The sequence below is a fragment of the Lepidochelys kempii genome, chromosome 12 (genome assembly GCF_965140285.1).
Source record: "Lepidochelys kempii isolate rLepKem1 chromosome 12, rLepKem1.hap1, whole genome shotgun sequence".
NCBI lineage: Eukaryota > Metazoa > Chordata > Testudines > Cheloniidae > Lepidochelys > Lepidochelys kempii.
The window spans coordinates 19,241,469-19,262,689 of record NC_136391.1 but is presented as its reverse complement, the minus strand read 5'-3'; the positions used below and the strand labels follow the sequence as shown (position 1 = coordinate 19,262,689).

Below are 21,221 nucleotides of genomic sequence, written 5' to 3'. Positions count from 1 at the left end.
GAAATAAAACATTTCTCTTCAGTACAGCAGGATTGGATAAATATAAAAATTTAAAAAAATAATTTAAGTTTAATCATTCTTCCATATTTTATGATTTTGTTTCAAATGACATTTGAAAGAAAAAGGCTTCCTTCTTGTGTGGTACAATGTGGGTAACGGAAAAGTAGCACTGATTGGCAAGACAGGAGTGGGAGCCTGTGAGTTTCCCATTTGTTTCAAAAGGAGACTTGTCAGTGCTTTACATTATAATGGAGTATTTGACCATTCTGTGAGCAACTCTGCCATATTATACAACTGAGCCTTTAAAAAACAACAGCAACTTGATATTAAATCCTGATTAGAGTATGTAGTCCACTTCACTACACATACATTTGTGGGCTGAGGCCCCTCTGACAGATGGCATGGGACATGACTTGGATCCCAAAAGGAGAGGAAGTGCCAGAATGCTACTATAGGGAATATAAGATTGTTCATAACAGTTCTTTTAAAAGAAGTTTTGACCTGTGTGTGCTCCACTGTGATACTGAAATGTTGGCACTGTACAATGATTTACTATTGACTCACGCTGCAGGAAACTCATTAGACTAATTAATATTTCTCTTTATATGTAAAATACACCTTTAGAACTAAGAAGGATGAACTATGTGTACACAAGCAATAATACAATGAAGATATTTAAAACAATAAAACCCTAGTATCTTACAAACCATTTTTCAAGGAATAGTTCATTTATAACTAAGATATTTATTCTCAATTTCTGTTAGAGCTGCAAAGCAAAATGCTTAGTATTCAATAATGATTTTATTACATTTAATTATAAATTGTATATTACAGACTGATTCAATAACCATTTTTCAGGGGAAACAACTGGATGGCGAAATTCCATTCCAGGTAGCAACTTCAAAGGAAAAAATAATTGCCTCAGGAGATTGATTAAAGACTGAACAGACTTCAGTGAATTGCAAATATAAATTGGTTTGCTTGCTAAGGGCCTCTATCCATTAAAGAAGCATTTTATATGTTAATAAGTTAAATACGCAGGATTTCATCGATTCACACAGAAAACGTGGATTAAAGGTTACTCATTTACATTTAAGCAGGTGTAAAGATTTTCTCAGAACAATTAATGGTGGTAAAGATTCTTTTTGATCTCTGAAAGACTTTTTTTCTCAACTATTCAGGGGAAACTGTCATTTTACTAAAAAAAAAAAAAAAAAAAAGATGTCCATCACTCCCTCAAACAATGAGTATTACAGAAAACTAACCTTATTAGTTAATATGAGTAAAAACAAGTTACTTACCAGTAGCTGAGAGTTGCCTCTGTGCATTCACATTTGTGAGATTATATGCCCTGGTGTCAAGCTGCGGAACTGGTTTAAAAAACACTCTTGCTTGGGAAGTGCAGAGGAGATTTCATATGACGGCAACACTGTCCTGACATATATGAGGAAGTGTGCTCCCAACCACCTTGGTTTCTCTTCTCTAACCACAGAGTCCTGATAATTTATACATAACTCTGAGGCAGAGGGAAAGATGGGCAGGTAGCATATATGCACAGATGCTATTCTTGAAGAGGAACAGTTACTGATAAGTACTCTCTGTTCTTTGACGGTCTCTGTGCATTTCTGCTTGTAGGAGATTCGCAAGCAGTGCTCCACCAGGTACACAACACCACTCTCCCAAACAGGGTGTTGTAGCACAGTGCTAAATTCAAGGAGTAATATCTGGTAAAAGTGTGCACGGAACTCAAGTTGCTGCTTTATATCTCTCTGATATGGGAACCGGCCATTGATGCCACGGATGGTGTGATGGCTCTCGTGCAGTGGGTCGTGAAGCCATGAGATACTGGTTGTTTAGCTAAGATGTAGCAATGTCCGAAACATTCTTCCAACACAGTATGAAAGTTTCTTGTAATGTGTTCTCTCGTATCTCTCCTCATATGCTAAAAAATGATCCATTACTTTTTCTAAAGAGCTTGAGTCTTTTCCAGGCAAAATTTTTTTTATTAGGTCTTGGGTGGGGCCTTAATTGGCTCCAGGTGCTCCAATTACCTTGTAAGTAACCTTTTCCTAGTCCACAGGGAATAAGGTCTTGATCATCCTAGAGTTTATATACCTCCCTTCCACCACTCTCCTGCTGCATCACCAGGGTGAGAGAAGATAGATTTGCCCTTAACATAATTGTGATGAGCAAATATTTTTGACATATAAACCTTCATAAAGGCTAAGTCCTGAGTCTTAAGGTGTACAAGCTACTCTAGGACTGTAGAGACCACAGCTCAAGACAGAGTGAGCCCTTTACCACTTGCCTAGATAGTAAATAGTTTATATTTTTGTTTACAATATTTTAGGGTGGACGCCTTCCTGATTTGTAAGAGGAAGGCTTAAACCCTCCAAAGCAGAAACTATCTACATAAGTGAGCAAATCGTCCTTTAGGCTGCAAGATGGAGAGCCTCTTGGGTTGGGACGCAGAATCCTTCCTTTCCACTGAGACGAAGTCTGGAGACAAAGGCAGCATACACACTGATTCACTCATCAGCTATTAGAGATCTGGATACTGTGCTGACACCGCCATATTGGGGCTATTAGTAAAGTGTTTGCTCCATCCAACCTAATCTTCCTTATGACCCTGAGTATGAGGGGAACGGGAGGGAAGGTATATATAAGATGTTAGCTCTGGTCCAGCAGAAATCCACCAAAGATCTTTTGGTATTCTTGTGCAGCACACTTGGTATTTGGTGTTTTGTTCAGATATGAAGAGGTCTATTACAGGGTTAGCCCCAACTATAAAATAGTTCACTGGCAACTGCTGGTTTGAGGGACCACTTATGTTGCTCCTGAGACCACAGCTGAGCAATTTTACTTTCATGTTTTCCTCCCTTGGAAGATGACGACTTAATGGGTGGATTTGATTTTGGATGCATAGTGTCGTCTGTAAGCACCTATATTAAACGATGCTGCAGAGATAGATGAAAGGCTATGAGGCCCCACCAAACTGCCTCTAGACCTAGTATGTTGATATGGAGATTGGATTCCTAGGTGTTCTGTAGGCTGTGTACTTAGAAGTCTTGGCAAAGGGCTATGACTATCCAGTGTGTAGGGAGAGACCTGTAACCTAATGCTTCAGAGGTCTCATGTTCAGATGAGCAAAGGGAGTGACATAGGTTGATGAGGCCATCAGGCCTACTAGTCTTAGGAAAAATTGTGTTAGCTCTACAAATTGTTTCCAGAAAGTTATTGGAAAATTTCTTATTTTGGGGAAAAAAACAACAAAAACTTTCTCTTTTGGATGAAAAAGCTCTGGTTTGAATCTAGGGCTGCTCCAATGAAGGTGATTCTTTGTGTGGGATGAAAGGAGGATTTCTGCCAGTTGATTACCAGTCCCAAATACTAAAAGAGGTTGCACGTGTATTGGATCACAGAGGTGAGGTCCTGCTGAGAGACGGCGCTTAAGAGCCACTAAACAATGTAGGGGTAGACAAAGATTCCTTCACATCTGAGGAGTGCAGCAACCACAAGGAACTTGGTGAAGGATGAGAAAGGCAGCACTTTCTCTTTTCTTTCAGCTCATGTCCAGCTTGTTGGGAGATATGACGGGTGTCTGCACCTAAAATTGATGCAACCAGAGAGGTATTGGTACCAGGCAATTGGTATGGCAATGACAACAGTGCCAAATGAGGAATAGGCACCAAGGGGGTGCTTCCTGAGGTTGTCATAAAGGCTATTGAGGAGGCTTTAATAGGCAGTGTTGGTTTGATCTTTAAGACTGCTTTTAACTTAGCTGTGTCAGGCTGTGTTAAGTGAGGGATTCGCTCACAGTAGCGGGCTAAGCAGATGCTGGTCTAAGGCCTATGGTAAAACACAGCATGGAGGCTGAAGAGGCAGTGTGTCTTGAGTCCTGTGTTAGAAACTCTTAGCACAGACGCTGGTCTTAGTACTCCTGACAGGCATGGAGTATCAGGCTATTGGCACTGAGAAGCCAGGTAAGCCTGAAGTTTCTCTCCTTTCTAGTGTGGGGAATGACGGTTCAGCAAACTGTACACAGAGTTACTGAGTGGGTTTTGCCCAGAGGTCAGAGGCACCATATGTGGGCACTGGTCTATAGTATGACTGCTGGACAGGAGTACCAACTCTTCAAGCCCTTACAAGGCTGACTGCCCAATATGGTCCAGGTCTCAGGGCCAAAGGTTTATAGATTCACAGACTTGACGGTCAGAAGGGACCATCATGATCATCTAGTCTGACTTCCTGCACATTGCAGATCACAGAGCCTCACCCACCCACTCCTGTAATAGACCCCTAACCTCTGGCTGAGTTACTGAAGTTCTGAAATCATAATTTAAAGACTTCATAATTTAAAGACTACAGAGAATCCATCATTTACTCCAGTTTAAACCTGCAAGTGACACGTGCCCCATGCTGCGGAGGAAGGCGAAAAACCCACAGGGTCTCCCCCAATCTGACCTGGGGAAAAATTCTTTCCCAACCTCAAATATGGCAAATCAGTTAGACCCTGAGCAAGTGAGCAAGACCCATTAGCCAGAGACCTGGGAAAGAATTCTCTGTAGTAACTCAGAGTGGTCCCCATCTGGTATCCCATCACCAGCCAGTGGAGATACTTGCTGCTAGCAGTTGCAGATCATATTGTAGGAAGTCTCATCATACCATCCCCTCCATAAACATATCAAGCTCAGTCTTGAAGCCAGTTAGGATTTTTGCCCCCACTACTCCCCTGGGAAGGCTGGTCCAGAACTTCACTCCTCTGATGGTACGAAACCTTTGTCTAATTTCAAGCCTAAATTTATTGATGTCCAGTTTATATCCATTTGCTCTTGTGTCCGCACTGGCGCTTAACTTAAATAACTCCTCTCCCTCCTTGGTATTTATTCCTCCGATGTATTTACAGAGAGCAATCATATCTCCCCTTAACCTTCTTTTGGACTGGCTAAACAAGCCAAGCTCTTGGGGTCTCCTCTCCTAAGGTAGGCTTTCCATTCCTCTGACCTTTCTAGTAGCCCTTCCCTGCTCCCGTTCCAGTCTGAATTCATCTTTCTTAAACATGGGAAACCAGAATTGCACATAGTATTCCAGATGAGGTCTCACTAGTGCCTGGTATAATAGTAACAACACTTACCTGGCTCTAATGGAAATACATCGCCTGATACATCCTAGGACTGCATTAGCCTTTTTCTTTGGCTGCATCACACTGGCGGCTCAGTCATCCTGTGATCAACCAGTACACCCAGGTTTTTCTCATCCTCTTTCATTTCCAAACGATATGTCCCCAGCTTATGGCAAAAATTCTTGCTGTTAGTCCCTAACTGCATGACCTTGCGCTCTGAACTATTAAATTTCATTCGATTTATATTACTCCAGTTTTCAAGGTCATCCAAGTCTTTTTGAATGATGTTCTGGTCCTCCTCTGCATTGGCAATACCTCCTATCTTTGTGTCATCCACAAATTTCATTAGAACACTCCTATTTTTTGTGTCAAGGTCAGTAATAAAAATGTTAAATAAATTGGTCCCAAGACCGATTCCTGAAGAACTTCACTAGTAACCTCCTTCCAGACTGACAGTTTACCTTTCAGTATTGTGGAAGGAAGGATGACTATCTACACTAAACTATCAGACACTATTATATTTACAAGAAATCATTAAGCTAGAGAAAGGGAAGTTCTAGCATAAGGACATGAAGGAGAGTTCAGTTTATGTTGTGCAGCTGCAGCAAAGGAACTGAGGTATTTGGGAGAGGTGCTCCTTTACACAGTCTAGGGTGATGACATTACCCTCGTGTGAGATCTCTTGTGCACCACAATAGAGATAGCTTTTCAAGGGCTGCTCAACATTAGGGGTGCCTTCAAAGAACAACCTCTGATTAATTACATTATATTAATTATATCTATAACTAAAAAAAATTAATCGTGCTTAAAAAAATTAATTGTGATTAATCGCAGTTTTAATTGCACTATTAAACAACAGAATACCAACTGAAATTTATTACATATTTTGGATGTTTTCCTACATCATGTATATTGTATTCTGTGTTGTAACTGAAATCAAAGAGTATATTATTTTTTATTATAAATATTTGCACTGTAAAAATGATAAACAAAAGAAATAGTATTTTTCAGTTCACCTCATACAAGTACTATAGTGCAACCTCTTTGTCGTGAAAGTGCTGTAGATTTCTTTTTTGTTATATAACTGTACTCATAAAACAATGTAAAACTTCAGAGCCTACAAGTCCACTCAGTCCTACTTCTTGTTCAGCCAATTGCTAAGACAAATAAGTTTGTTTACATTTACATTTCTTCTTATTTACAATGTCACCAGAAAGTCAGAACAGGCATTTGCATGGCATTTTTGTAGCTGCATTGCAAGGTATTTACGTGCCAGATATAATAAACATTTGTATGCCCCTTCATGCTTTAGCCACCATTCCAGAGGACTTGCTTCCATGCTGATGACGCTCATTAAAAAAATGTGTTAATTAAATCTGTGACTGAACTCCTTGGGGGGAGAATTGTATGTCCCCTGCTCTGTTTTACGTGCATTCTGCCATATATTTCATGTTATAGCAGTCTCGGATGATGACTCAGCACATGATGTTCATTTTAACAACACCATCACTGCAGATTTAACAAAACGCAAAAAAGGTACCAATGTGAGATTTCTAAAGATAGCTACAGCAGTCGATCCAAGGTTTAAGAATCTGAAGTGCCTTCCAAAATCTGAGAGTGATGAGGTGTGGAGCATGTTTTCAGAAGTCTTAAAAGAGCAACACTCTGATGAGGAAACTACAGAACCCGAACCACCAAAAAAGAATATCAACCTTGTGCTGGTGGCATCTGATTCAGATAATGAAAATGAAAATGCGTTGGTCTGCACTGCTTTGGATTGTTATCGAACAGAACCCATCATTGGGATGGACGCATGTCCCCTGGAATAGTGGCTGAAGCATGAAGGGACATATGGATCTTTAGCACATCTGGAACGTAAATATCTTGCGATGCCGGCTACAACAGTGCCATGAGAACGCCTGTTCTCACTTTCAGGTAACATTGTAAACAAGAAACGGGCAGCATTATCTCCTGGAAATGTAAACAAACTTTTTTGTCTGAGCGATTGGCTGAACAAGAAGTAGGACTGAGTGGATTTGCAGGCTCTAAAATTTTACATGGTTTTATTTTTGAATGCAGTTTTTTTTGTACATAATTCTACATTTGTAAGTTCGACTTTCATGATAAAAAGGTTGCATTATTTCTATTAGGTGAATTGAAAAATATTATTCCTTTTGTTTTTTACAGTGCAAATACTTGTAATCAAAAATAAATATAAAGTGAGCACTGCACACTTTGTATTGTGTGTCGTAACTGAAATCAATATATTTGAAAATGTAGAAAACATCCCAAAATATTTAAATAAATGATATTCTATTATTAACAGTGCAATTAATCGTGATTAATTTGTTTAATCACTTGACAGCCCTAATTATATTGCAATACAAAAGAAATACAGTTACTAAGAAGATATAAAAATGTCCATAATAAATAAAAACCAATGTATTTTTTCCATAGATTTCAGATTCATTTTTATCTTCGCTGAAAATAAAAAGCCTAATAAGGGAGAAAATGTCTTCCCTGCAAGTCTGTTGCCACTGGAGATTGGATGTCAATACTGCCTTTTCAACAGAGCCTCAGGGGATCTGTGGTAAGGAAATGAGTATTACCTTTCCTCTGCAGGAAAAATATGTTGCTATATTTTAATTAACTTCACCTACTGATTTGCATTACACAGTAACAAATGCTATATTACGCTACAGCATATTACACTATGGCATGAAGGTAAAATTAATTCTAGCAAGCCATATGAAAATATTGCATGCAAATTATGTCTTTACAATATTTTAGTTGCCCTATGCTTATAAAATGTACTTGAAAATGTAATTACACATAAGTTAATATAATGGAAGAGCAGCAGCACTATTTGAGTCATGGTCTAAGGGCCTGATCCTCTAACCTTATTCTTTCCCACTGTTTAACCCTATCCTACCTTGCATCATGTCAAAAATTAGACCATAAGCTCTTCCTAATAAGGATATTTTCTTTCAATTTGTCTTGCAATGCACCTAGCATGCTTTTGGGCACCATAATAAGTAATAATAATCCTGATCAATTGGCATCAATGAGAGTTCTTTGGAAGGGTTTTTTTTTTTCTTTCCAAATGGGTAAATAAAACAATGTACTTTTCACTAATGTTCCCAGAAATGGCTGAACCATTTTAACTGGGTAGGGGAAGTCAGCCTGAGGCAGACATGGAATTTTCCTGGCATGGCATGTAAAATTTACATACAAATGCTTTAAAGTCAGCAAAGTTATAAGCCATTGAAAAGTAGAGTTGAACGAAAATTTTCCAGGGAAACTTTTTTTTCCCAAAAAAGATATAGATTTGGGTCTAAAATCATTAAGCAAACATTAAGCAAATCCATGCCCAATTCACTGAACCGTTTCAGTAAAATTTGCAATGTGTTCTTGACATTTTTGAAATTAAACATTTACTTTAAGATGAAATGACTTTTCATTTTGAAATGTACTTCATTTTGTTTTTAATAAAAGGTAAATCTCAAAAAAAGAAATGAAATGTTTCAGTTTTGGTGAACCAAAACATTTGGTTTGATCAGAAATGAATCTCTCCACCCGCCTCATGCCCCCCCGCAACTTTTGGTAAGGACAGCAAGCAGAAAAATGATTATTCACATAGCTCTACTTAAAACAAGGTCTTAAAATGGAAGAGTCAGGAAGCCACACTACCAAATCCACCTATAATTATTATTATAATTGAGCAGCCTTTGAAATTACTATTGGTGGGTACTACTTTTGAATGTGGAGGACAATAAAATGGATGGATTTTTAAAATTTGTACTACTTGCAAATACTAGTATCCTACTGGTCCTTACAGCAGGCTGACAGGATACTAAATATAGTTTTACATGATAGACCTTCAATCACATGCATTTTAAAAATTCCTTTTAATATGGATTAGATTTCATGACCATCTCAGTAATCTGAGTTTATGGAGCTTTTAAAATGTGGATTGTAGGGATTTTTGAAAGTATTACAGGGACTTTGAGATGCTTTTTTCTTTTCTGGTACTATGATAGCACAGAGAACTAAGCAACAGAGTGTGTGTGATATTACAGACATATTTTAGAAAATGATGACAGTGGATGTACTGGGAAAGCAGTTTGGGAAAGAAGGATTTTGTATCACCTGTTTGAAGAGCTTGAAGAGATGGACTGTAGGAGGATAATGGAAACTAACAGAGTTGTCTGTGTGAATGGAGCATTTGGGGGTCTCTTTCTGGCTGTATACCTGAACCTACTTTATATGCTGTAAAGAGCTACTGAGTGTGTGGAATTGATTTTGCTTCCTGTTTCTCTCGAACCTTTTTATTGTGTGATAACACAGTAATTAGGTAAAATGAGGTGTTTTATGTATTAAATCTTACTATTAAATCCTAAAGCACATATATGCAAGAAGTATATATGTACTAAGTACAACATTTGCATTAGAACATAAGTGACTGGGCATAATGTCTTCTGGAGTACTGTGTGCTCTGATTTCTTCAGCTGGTGCAGGCTATTAAAATCCAGAGAAATTGGCTCTTCTAAATAATCCTACTCTTCATACTACTATGTGTGGATCATATTGGGACAGCATTATTGTGACAAAGAACTGGAGATACTGAGCAGAGAAGTGTGTGACAACCGCAATAAAATGTACTTATAGTTTTCTGCATTAAAATTAAGTGGGTCAACAACTGTTTGAGGGTGAAGTAGCTGCCTACGGGGGAGGCGCACACTGACTACCTGAATGGAAAGGTAGCGCTGGGTGAAGGCTGATGAATCTTGCCCATATGCTCAGGGTTTAGCTGATCGCCATATTTGGGGTTGGGAAGGAATTTTTCTCCAGGGCAGATTGGAACAGGCCCTGGAGGTTTTTTGCCTTCCTCTGTAGCATGGGGCACGGGTCACTTGCTGGAGGATTCTCTGCTCCTTGAAGTCTTTAAACTACGATTTAAGGACTTCAATAGCACAGATATAGGTGTGAGGTTTTTTTTGTAAGAGTGGCGGGTGAAATTCTGTGGCCTGCATTGTGCAGGAAGTCAGACTAGATGATCATAATGGTCCCTTCTGACCTAAATATCTATGAATCTATGAATTTTGTGTAGGAAACTCACCTCCACTCCCCCAGTATGGGGACTAAGAGCTATGTGCTGACATCAGAAAAAGTAACTTCTCCATTATGATGCCTGTAGCACTCCTTGGGGGAAGAGTAAATGGAGAAAGAGAGTTGGGGCGAAGGAAAGAGGAAAGAAGCCATATTTGGGATTAAAGAACAAATGGGGGCAGAGATTGAAAGGAGAAAGAAAACAGAAAAACGACAAAAGTGACTGAGGAATAGAGAAGGGAGTAAAAGAAAATATGGAAAGGAAGGAAACACGGGAAAAATAAGACAGCGAAGATTCACCTTATCTAAATCTAACTGTAAGTGTCTTGGAGAGAAAGAAAAGATGAAAGAAAGGGAAATTACTGGGTTGTGAGATGGATTCAATATACACAACAAGGACAAAGACATCAAACCTCAGCACTAACAGAAACAAATGGCAGAAAGAAACCAGACTGCTGAACTTTGGAGACTGGAAAATGAGCTGAGCTTTCCATAAGTCATAATGGACAGTGAACTCCTATTTAAATCACTGTTCAGGTGCTCACTGAGAACTGAGGATAAGGCAGGTGAAGGAGACTCCAATGTGAGCAATTCATCAGACTGAAGCAGTGCAAGTTCAAGAAAAAAACTTGAAGATATTCACAAATAAATAAATAAATTCACACTCCCAGAGTTTCCCAGTTACCCCCTACACAGAATTATCTTCCCTATTAAACAAAAAATAATTGTATTGCATTTGAGAGCCCCTCTATTAACTTTAATTAAGCTTGGAACATACACAACTATTGGCAATATAACAGATGCCTCTAAATCAATTGCTTCCCCAAAATACAAGATGATCTGGTGATCTAGAACACTGAAGCAAGAAGTCCTTTTTCCCCTCTTAACTTCCCTGTGCAGTTGGGCATGTTGAGCCACAATCTGGCCCTATGCTATGATGTATTTTACAATTTTCATGCAAAATGTAAACCTTTTAAGAAGGAAAATGCTTAGTAAATATAAAATTAACTATTCATTTTATGAAGAAGAGTGAGGTAATCTAACACTAAAAATTTCATACACATTATTCTAATCAATGGTGTAATTCTTAAAATTGCATGAACTGATATTTGGATATATGTTTTGATAGTGTTTTTACTTTTAGCTTCATACATACTGTACCTTCCAGAAGTATTCCTTAGTATGGCAAGAGCATCTGGGTAGCCATCCATATTGTAATCTCCAATGTGAAGAGTAATTGGAACTGAGGATTGATTGTTTTCATACGGCACAAAACCCCAGACTGCATCCTTATTTCTGAAGTCCTGCAACACTGGTATCCACTGAAAAAGCAACAAATAACTGGAGTTAGAGGTGTACGTTTTATTTGCTAAAAGTATCTGATGCTATTAAAGAGATCATCATTTCACATCTACTACTGTTCTGCAGCTCTTTTCACCAAGGAATTCAAAACTCTGAACATTCCTGTGACGGAGGTAATTAATACATAGGGATTATTTTATCTGCCTCTGTAGTGGAACAAGGTAGCTGTTCAGCCCTATGAGGTAGGTGTGTGCCATCTAGGTGTGTGAGCACCCACGTGCACAATCATCAGAGATTTTTTGCCTTAGTGGTATCCATAGGTTTGGCTGTGGCACCCCTTGAGTGACGCACTTATGCACTGGTATATTAGGCGCGACCGGCCCTACGCCCTCTCAGTTTCTTCTTGCCGGCAACTCCAACAGAGGGCAGGTGGGTGGGTAATGGAATGGACATGAGCAAAACATCTCGAAGAACAGTTACGAAAAGTTGGTAACTGTTTTTTCATGTTTGAGTACTTGCTCGTGTTGATTCCATTCTATGTGACTCACAAGCAGTATCCTCGGAAGTGGGCTTGTAGTTCACAGTCTTGCGGCTTGTAACGTTGCTCTATCAAAGCCAGCATTGTCCCAGGCATGCTGGGTAAATGCGTAATGGGACGTGAATGTATGGATGGACAATCAGGTGGCCACTCTACAGATGTCCTGGATCAGCACTTGGGCTAGGGAAGCTGCAAAGAGTCTTGTACCTTTGTTCAATGGGCGGTTACGATTGCCGGAGGTGGCACCTTTGCCTGATCCAGTAAATGCAGGCAGTGATTTAAGAAGAAATTCTTTGAGCATACACTGGACGACCTTTCATCCTGCTGGCCATCGCAACGAATAATTATGTTGATTTGCGGAATGGCTTGGTCCTTTCAATGTAGAAGGCTAGCGCCCCTCTGATGCCTAGGGAATACAGCCAATTCGCCTCCTCTGACTTATGTGGCTTAGGAAAAAAGACACATAAATAAATGTCTTGGCCAGTATGAAACTATGAGACCACCTTGGGCAGGAAGGCCAGAGTGGCTGCAGCTGGACCTTGTCCTTGTAAAAGACTGTATAGGGCGGTTCAGAGCAGTGTATGTGCGGAATGAATTTTGTTATGTGCACCAATATGGAAGTGATGTGTGTGCACATAACAAAATTCATATGATAAGCGTGGGGCCGAGGGTTTTGGAGTGTGGCAGAAGATTTAGGGCTGGGGAAGAGGGTTGGCTTGTAGGGGGTGTGAAGGCTCCGGCTGAGGGTGCAGGCTCTGGGGTGGGGCCAGGGATGAGGGGCTCAGGCAGAGGGTTGGGGTACAGAGGTGTGAGGATTCTGGCTGGGCTCTGGGGTGGGGCTAGGGATGAAGAGTTTGGGGTGAGGAGGGTGCTCCGGGGATATGGCAGGGAGAGGACTCCCCCCAGTTCTTTCTCCCTGCAGCAGCACCTGGGCTGGGGAGGAGAGGCACCTCTCCCCGCCATGTTAGCTCCGGGGCTAGGGCTGCAGGATAGGTGCCCATTCCTTGGCCCCAGCTGGCCCAGGCCGGAACAAGGATCAGGCCGGGGGAGAGAACCCCGGCCTCACCTGGGTCTGGGCCTTCCTGTCTGTGCTGCGCCTGGAGCCAGGCCGCACTGCAGGATGTAACCTGAAAATATTATGTCAAGCACCCAATGGTCCGAGGTCAGCAGCGACCAGGCTGACAGGAAGGGGCGCAGGTGGCTGAGGAAAGAGTAAGGTGGATCCTGGAAAGTGACTGGGGCGCCATCCTCGGCACACCCTCAAAATGCCTGCTTCTGGCTACCTTGGCTTCTGGAAGGACCAGACTGGGCAGAGGAACGGGAAGACGAAGGGTGCTGCCACTTAAACCCCTTGTCTCTGTCCTTTTTTCTGTAGGTGCTTGTTTGGGAGACATACCAGGATTTCGGCAGAGGAGGTGGAGGACAGAACAGATTCCTAGCTTGTTGAAGGTGGCATGGGAGTCTTTAAGGCCATGGAGCCATACATTAGTTAACTCAAAGAAGAGCCCTGTTCCCTCAAACTGGAGGTCCTGCAGGGTGGTCTGCATCTCCTGGGACAGCGCAGAGGACTGTAGCCAGGAGCTGTGCCTCATGGCCACCGCAGAGGCAACCACCCTTGCTTGGCATGGAGTCCACTGGGGAGGGCTCTGAGGCAGGAAGAAGTGCATCCTCCATGAGGACGACCCTCAAGCAGATAGCCCGCTCCTTTTCAGTTTGAGGGCGAAAGCTTTTGCAGATCCTGCACTTGTCTTTTCTATGGGACTCCCCCAAACACTTTAAAAAGCTATCGGGGGGTTGCCTAATGGACATCAACCTGCTACACGATGAGCATGACTTAAAGCCTGGGGAACGGGGCATGCCCCACTCCGAGATGAAGTCCCAGCCGGGACGCTAACTACTAAACTACACTAACACTTAACGTAATGGTCTAACTAAACTAAATAAAAAGGAGACAGAACAATGGGCTGTAAGAACTGCTAACGCACTTGCAATGCAAGACAAGGTGCTCCTACCAACCATCATGGGTGGTAAGAAGGAACTGAGAGGGTGTAGGGCCGATAGTACCTAATATACCGAAGCATAACCGCAGCACTCAAGGGGGCACCACAGCTGACCCTACAGATACCACTAAGGCAAAAAATTTCCCATTACTGTGCACATGAGTGCGCACAAACCCAGAATGGAATTGACGTGGGCAAGTACTTGAAGAAGAAATATAATTCCACTATCTGGTATGAAGCCATGTCACCATGGTAAACAACCATACTCTAGTGAAAAGTTCCATGGGATCTTTAATCTTCATAAGTCATTTTACACTTCACTTGAAAGATAGCACTTCCAGCAGAACAGAAGAATACCACCCTAAGGGAGCCTTAACACCACTTCCTGTAGCCCGTAGGTGTTTCTTAAAGATCTCTCATCCTGACTTTCCTAATCTGGTAAATCATGATGAGACAAGTGCACAAAAGAGCAGTATGGCTGAAGGCCATCAATTAGATAGTTGCTCTTAAAATATAGGGCCAGAACCTGGTCCCCCACTTTGCCCTTTTACAACATCCCAGAAACTCAAAGGGACTGGTCTTATCAACTGAAAATTGCCCTAGTGTTGGGGAATCCCAGGTACTATAAAGCCTGTACAGTATAGTTGACTCATCATCACTTCACTCTTTCAGCGCATGCTGCAGATCAGTGGTCTCCAACTTTTTTACGCACAAGATCATTTTTTGAATGTACGATCAACACAGGATCTACCCTGCCCCTTCCCCGAGGCCCCACACCACTCACTCCATTCCTCCCTCCCTTCATCGCTCGCTCTCCCCCACCCTCACTCCTTTCACCGGGCTGGGGCAGGGGACTGGGATGTGGGAGAGGGTGCAGGCTCTGGGCTGGGGACGAAGGGTTCTGAGTGTGGGAGGGGGCTCCAGGCTGAGCCTGGGGCAGGGGGTTGGGGTGCAGGAGTGAGGGGTGCCAGCTCTGGGAGGGAGAGTTTCGGTGCATGGGTCATATGGTCACACTGCACCTAATCTCATAGAATTCACTGGACATTTCATGAGTTTTACTGTTTATTGGTATCATTTGTGGTTTATAAATACAAAATCATTTAGGGATTATCACAAGTCAGTGTAACATTCTCAGCTGTGGGGTGTGCATTGGCTGAGCCTGGGGCAGGGGATTGGGGTGCAGGAGTGAAAGCTCTGGGAGGCCGTTTGAGTACAGGAGGGGGCTCCAGGCTGCAGAGTTTGGGGTTCAGGAGAGGGTGAGGAATGTGGGCTCTGGGAGGGAGTTTGGTGCAGGAGGGGGCTCCGGGCTGGTGCAGGGGATTGGGGTGCAGGAGGGGGTGAGGGCTCTAGAAGGGAGTTTGGGTGCAGGAGGGGGCTCCGGGCTGGAGTGCAGGAGTGGGGTGTGAAATGCAGACTCTGCCTGCCTGCCCTGACCCCAGGCCGCTCCCAGAAACAGCTGGGTGCTGACACGTCTCTGCGGCCCCTGGAGGAGAGAGGGCAACGGGTCTCCATGCGCTGCCCTTGCCCACAAGTGCCACCCCTGCAGCTCCCATTGGCAGGTTCCTGGCTAGTGGGAGCTGCGGGGATGGTGCTGGGGACGGGGGCAGCACGCAAAGAGGCGTGGGGCCAGGGCAGGCAGACAGCCTGCCTGAGTTCCACTGAGACGCCGGACTTTTAGCAGCCAAGAGATTGCGATCGACTGGCAGAGGCTCCAGGATTGACCAGTCGTTTGCGATTGACAGGTTGGTGACCACTGCTGTAGAGATTGTGCTCGAAGTGTGGCTGAGAGAAGGAAGTGTAACAGGAGTTCTGTTGCATGCCATTTATCCCTGGATGCTGGAATGCTTCCTTGGGGCTGTAGTCAGACAGACACAAATTTCAGCAGTCCTAAAATTTTTCAAATTTCCACTGGAGCCAAATGAGTTCTAAGACTAGGAGGAAGCATAAATGGGACAGATGTTTTTGTCTTGCATGAGCACAACTCAAGAAGGCTTAAGGATTAGACCCATGGTCTGAAATACTGTTTTGTTATTGTTTCTGAATAGAAAATGTTTGCACATGCTATTTACCAAATTTGCACTATCATGAAGATATACAAAACTATTTATGATTGCCTAAATAAAAGGGTCAAAAATTAAAATAGAAATCAATAAGTAGATTCCTCTGTTCTGTTTTTCAAAAATTGTTTTGCATCCATATACCCATTTGTTTTGATAAATATTTTTTGGTTATTGTAAGCAGATTGACTTTTGAAAAGTCTAGGACAAAGAATCTGAAAATGAGAAACAGAAGGTGTCAATCTTAAGGGCATTACATGCGTACACCAAAGTAATAACAGATTCCCGAACATTAATTTGTCAGACAGAAAATATCCAGGAACTATGGTGCAAAATAGTATCTTAAAAAACCACTGGTCGAGTCAGAACAATGAATACAAGTTTTACTTCACATGGCATCATTCACTCATACAACCTTTATGGCCAAAACACAAGTTTCCATACCTGTGAAAGACCTATCATATAAATTTTCACATATCTGAAGTGATTTTAGAGAAACTAACCCATGTATACTCATTATAGCACCTCATTGAAAAGAAATTGCTGGGAGGAAATATGAATTATTATTCTGTTTTCACCCTCACAGGAATATTATTTCATAAACAGTAGCCTTATAAACTGCAGGCTCTGATTCCATGGGGTGCATATATTCTAAATTACCGAACACATTTAAAGTACTTTTATATGAGTCAATAAAATTAGCCTATTGTTTTCTTCTGCCAGTGATGACACAGCAGATTATCATTAGTCTCATTATTTGCTATTTTAGCAGAAAATGGTCTAAGGGGTTTTGGTGATTATTTTATTACTGTAAAACTGACATGCAGATTGATGGATGTAATGAGGACATTACAGTGCTACTGAAAATCTTCCGATTCTATGACTTCTGTTTACAATGTAGAAAAAAAATAGAAGGCCTCCAAAGAGGAATAAGTGTGCCTTAAAAACAAAATAAAACACAAAATATTATGAGACAGATAATAAAAGAGACTTATTTCTTCAATTCCTTTGTTAATTTCCATCATATGGCATCATTGGCACCATATTATCCTAAAACAATTAAATATTCAAACATTTTAAGTCCTGTATTTTATACAATGTATTTACATGCTTTAGTTTAATTTATTCTAGGCAATGCATAAAATTTAACTCTCAAACTCTAAGTGTGTATATATATATTTTTAAAGGAGTAAACAGGACAGTTGTTTATTCTAAGAAAGAAAATGGATTTACTTATAAGGGATGCTCTGTTTTCCTATTTATGAGCAACTATTAATGGCAAAATATCTAAGCTAGATGACAAAACTGAACAGAAAGATTTGAAAATAATAAAAATTCCAACCACATTTTTTTGTTATCTCAGTTTTCAAGACCACTTTACATAATTAAAAAATAAAACTCACCTAGGGTACAATTTCAAAAGGTGTCTTTGTGACTTAAGAGTAGAGCTACTGAAACACAGGATTTCTGTTTTGTAAGAAATTTGAGTTTGTCGGTTGGTTGATCTGTTTTAGAACTCAACAAAATATTTGAAAATTTTCATGACCTGGAATCGCTTCAAAAATTCATTTTGGAAACAGTGTTTCTGGACCAAAATATATTCCCCAGGGTAGGAGCTGCTGACCGAAATTGACATTCTTGCCAATTTGACCACTGCTATTAGCTACCTAGGCAAATAACACAGCGAGCCAGCTGATCCAGGAGACTGGAAGCCTTGGGGTCCCTAGCCCTGGAAACCCATCTCAGGACCTCCAGACTCCCAGATCCATGATAGTAATCCTGGAAGCTCTGAGTGTTCCCCAGGTTTCTAGGCTCCCTGCTTCCAGGCACCATAGAGACAGGCATTGAGGTTCCAAGAGCCAGGCCTCCTAGGGTTTCTGGAATTATCAGGGTCCGGCCTGCACAAAAGCCCTGGCATGGGGCGGGGCTAGTCCAGAACTGCAAACCCTGGAAGCCTGGGTCTGCGTCTCCAGCGCAGTTCACATGGCCAGGATCCCCTGTTGAGCTGCCAGGGAACCAGGAAAGTTTGTTGAACCTGACTGGCTTTTGTAAGAAATTTCAGGTTCAACAAACGCACATTTTCCAAACAGCTATACTTTGGCACCTAAATCCCAATTCCAAAAGTGACTTAGGACCCTAAATCTCCTTGACTTTCAGTAAGACTTTGGCTCCTAAGAGCCCAAATCACTTTTGATAATGGGACTTAGGTACAGAGTTGGTCACCTCATCTCAAAAATGTTATTGCAGAATTGCAGGGGGTGCATCAGTGTAAAAATGCATGTCTATGATTAAAAGCCATTGTTCAGATGTGTAAAGGGTGCAAAACATTGTGAAAATTTAGCCCCAAATATTTTGCTACTTGTGATAAATGTAAAAATTGACATATCCTTTAAAAACAGTTTATTTAAACAGGATACCTCAAATATTTCATTCTTTTCTATATAATCTATGCTAATGAATATTTTACATTAAAACAACTCACTTATTTAATGAGCATAGGTCATTAAATACTCATTTGATGAATGCAGCCTGAATTTTCCAATTTTTCAACCAAAAACTGGTCTTTAAAAGGCACCAATGCTACTACATTGCTCATTTCAGGCATCATTTTGAGTGGGTGGTAGGATACTGGTAAACCAAGTGCCACCTCTGGCCAAGGCTCTAGGCATTAGCTAAGAAGTGACAGACTCATAGATGGAAACCAAACGAGCTCCCCTGTATGTTAGTTTTGTACAAAATAAGTATTAGTCTTATAAGAATGTATTTAGACTGAAATTTTGTAAGTTGCTGCATTCATTAATCTCACTTTAATGTCTGTATTCCATGCAAAAGGAAATATGTAAGTTTTGCTTTATAACTTTGAAAACATTTGTTCTGATGTTGTGAACCCAGGCACAGGAATCGTCCCGCCCCTCCCCCCCAGCCCATCCAGGAGGACTAACATAAATTAAGTGGGCCATTATAAGACAAAAGCTTTGTTAATTGCCCCATCTACCCATGGACAAGAACATGCAGAAGGCCTCATCATTTTATTAATGGTATCAATAATATTTTTTTCAAGTATTTTTTCTTTTCACTAAGAAATAACGATGTCCTTGGTAAATAGTTTTTCTTCTCCCTTTAAAGATCTATAGATTGTATTCTATCAAGAACACAACTTCTAACCAATTATTAAAGAAAAAACATTTCTTCCCTTCATTACAAGCTAATGTTGCAGGAAATTTGTTTTGGAGTTCTTCTGGGTTGTTTTTCTTATTCCCTACATTAAACATGGTATTCAACTTTGTCTCTGCAAATGGAAGCTCAGAATACCTGATTCAGTCCTGGTTTAGATAAGTAGATGGCACTTTTTTGACAAATTACATCAGCACAGGCTGGCAGTAAATGCTCAGTTTGCCCATCCCCATCTGCCAAAAAAAGAGAAAAAACAACTTTATCAGCTCATTAATATTTGCAAAACCAAATGTTCTTCTAGAAGAACATTAAATTAACTGTGCATACAGAATAGCCTGTATAAATCTTGATAAAATATAAAGATTAGACAAGTGTCAAGAACAATTAGAATTTTTGAAATACTTAATCTTGTCAACATGTCATGTAGTTTGACTTTTGTTTGAAGCTGCAAGTGCATTTCTCTTTGTTAAAGAAATATTAATTTTGATCCATTATGCAGAAAAGTTCCCATTTCAAATCTTAAATGTAAAAATACATTTCAACAGAAGGAAAAAAGAGTAACTGACATTGGCCAAACCAGACAATCTCTACGCAAAAGAATAAATGGACACAAATCAGACATGAAGAATTATAACATTCAAAAACCAGTCAGAAAACACTTCAAGCTCTCTGGTCACTCAATTTCATACCTAAAACTGGCAATTCTCCAACAAAAAAAAACTTCAAAACCAGACTCCAGCGAGAAACTGCACAATTGGAATTAATTTGCAAACTAGACACCATTAAATTAGGCTTGAATGAAGACTGGGAGTGGATGGGTCATTACATAAAGTAAAAAACTATTTCTCCATGCTAATTTTCCCCCTACTATTACTCACACCTTCTTGTCAACTGTTTGAAATCGGCCACCTGATTATCACTACGAAAGGTTTTTTTCTCCTGCTGATAATAGCCCACCTTAATTGATTAGTCTGATTACAGTTGGTATGGCAACACCCATTTTTTTCATGCGTATATCTATCTATCTATCTCTTCCTACTGCATTTTCCACTGCATGCATCTGATGAAGTGGGTTTTAGCCTGTCATAAATATAAAGGGAAGGGTAAACCCCTTTGAAATCCCTCCTGGCCAGGGGAAAGCTCCTCTCACCTGTAAAGGGTTAAGAAGCTAAAGGTAACCTCGCTGGCACCTGACCAAAATGACCAATGAGGAGACAAGATACTTTCAAAAGCTGGGAGGAGGGAGAGAAACAAAGGGTCTGTGGGTCTGTCTATATTCTGTCTTTGCTGGGGATAGACCAGGAATGGAGTCTTAGAACTTTTAGTAAGTAATCTAGCTACGTACGTGTTAGATTATGATTTCTTTAAATGGCTGAGAAAAGAACTGTGCTGAATAGAATAACTATTTCTGTCTGTGTATCTTTTTTGTAACTTAAGGTTTTGCCTAGAGGAGTTCTCTATGTTTTGAATCTAATTACCCTGTAAGGTATCTACCATCCTGATTTTACAGGGGGGATTTCTTTATTTCTATTTACTTCTATTTTTATTAAAAGTCTTCTTGTAAGAAAACTGAATGCTTTTTCATTGTTCTCAGATCCAAGGGTTTGGGTCTGTGGTCACCTATGCAAATTGGTGAGGTTTTTTATCCAACATTTCCCAGGAAAGGGGGGGTGCAAGTGTTGGGAGGATTGTTCATTGTTCTTAAGATCCAAGGGTCTGGGTCTGTAGTCACCTAGGCAAATTGGTGAGGCTTTTTACCAAACCTTGTCCAGAAAGTGGGGTGCAAGGTTTTGGGAAGTATTTTGGGGGGAAAGACGTGTCCAAACAGCTCTTCCCCAGTAACCAGTATTAGTTTGGTGGTGGTAGAGGCCAATCCAAGGAGAAAGGGTGGAATATTTTGTACCTTGGGGAAGTTTTGA

General features: G+C 40.9%; 1 protein-coding gene across 1 annotated transcript in view; it reads right to left on the bottom strand.

Annotated features, from left to right (window-relative positions):
- ITFG1 (integrin alpha FG-GAP repeat containing 1) overlaps positions 1–21,221 on the bottom strand; it is a 212,439-nt gene that overhangs the window by 97,990 nt on the left and 93,228 nt on the right. Inside the window, exons 9-10 of the mRNA XM_073307742.2 lie at positions 19,441–19,535; positions 11,393–11,553 (exon numbers count right to left, since the gene is read on the bottom strand). Coding sequence (XP_073163843.1) covers positions 11,393–11,553; positions 19,441–19,535 — 256 coding nt within the window. The remainder of the gene's footprint in view (positions 1–11,392; positions 11,554–19,440; positions 19,536–21,221) is intronic.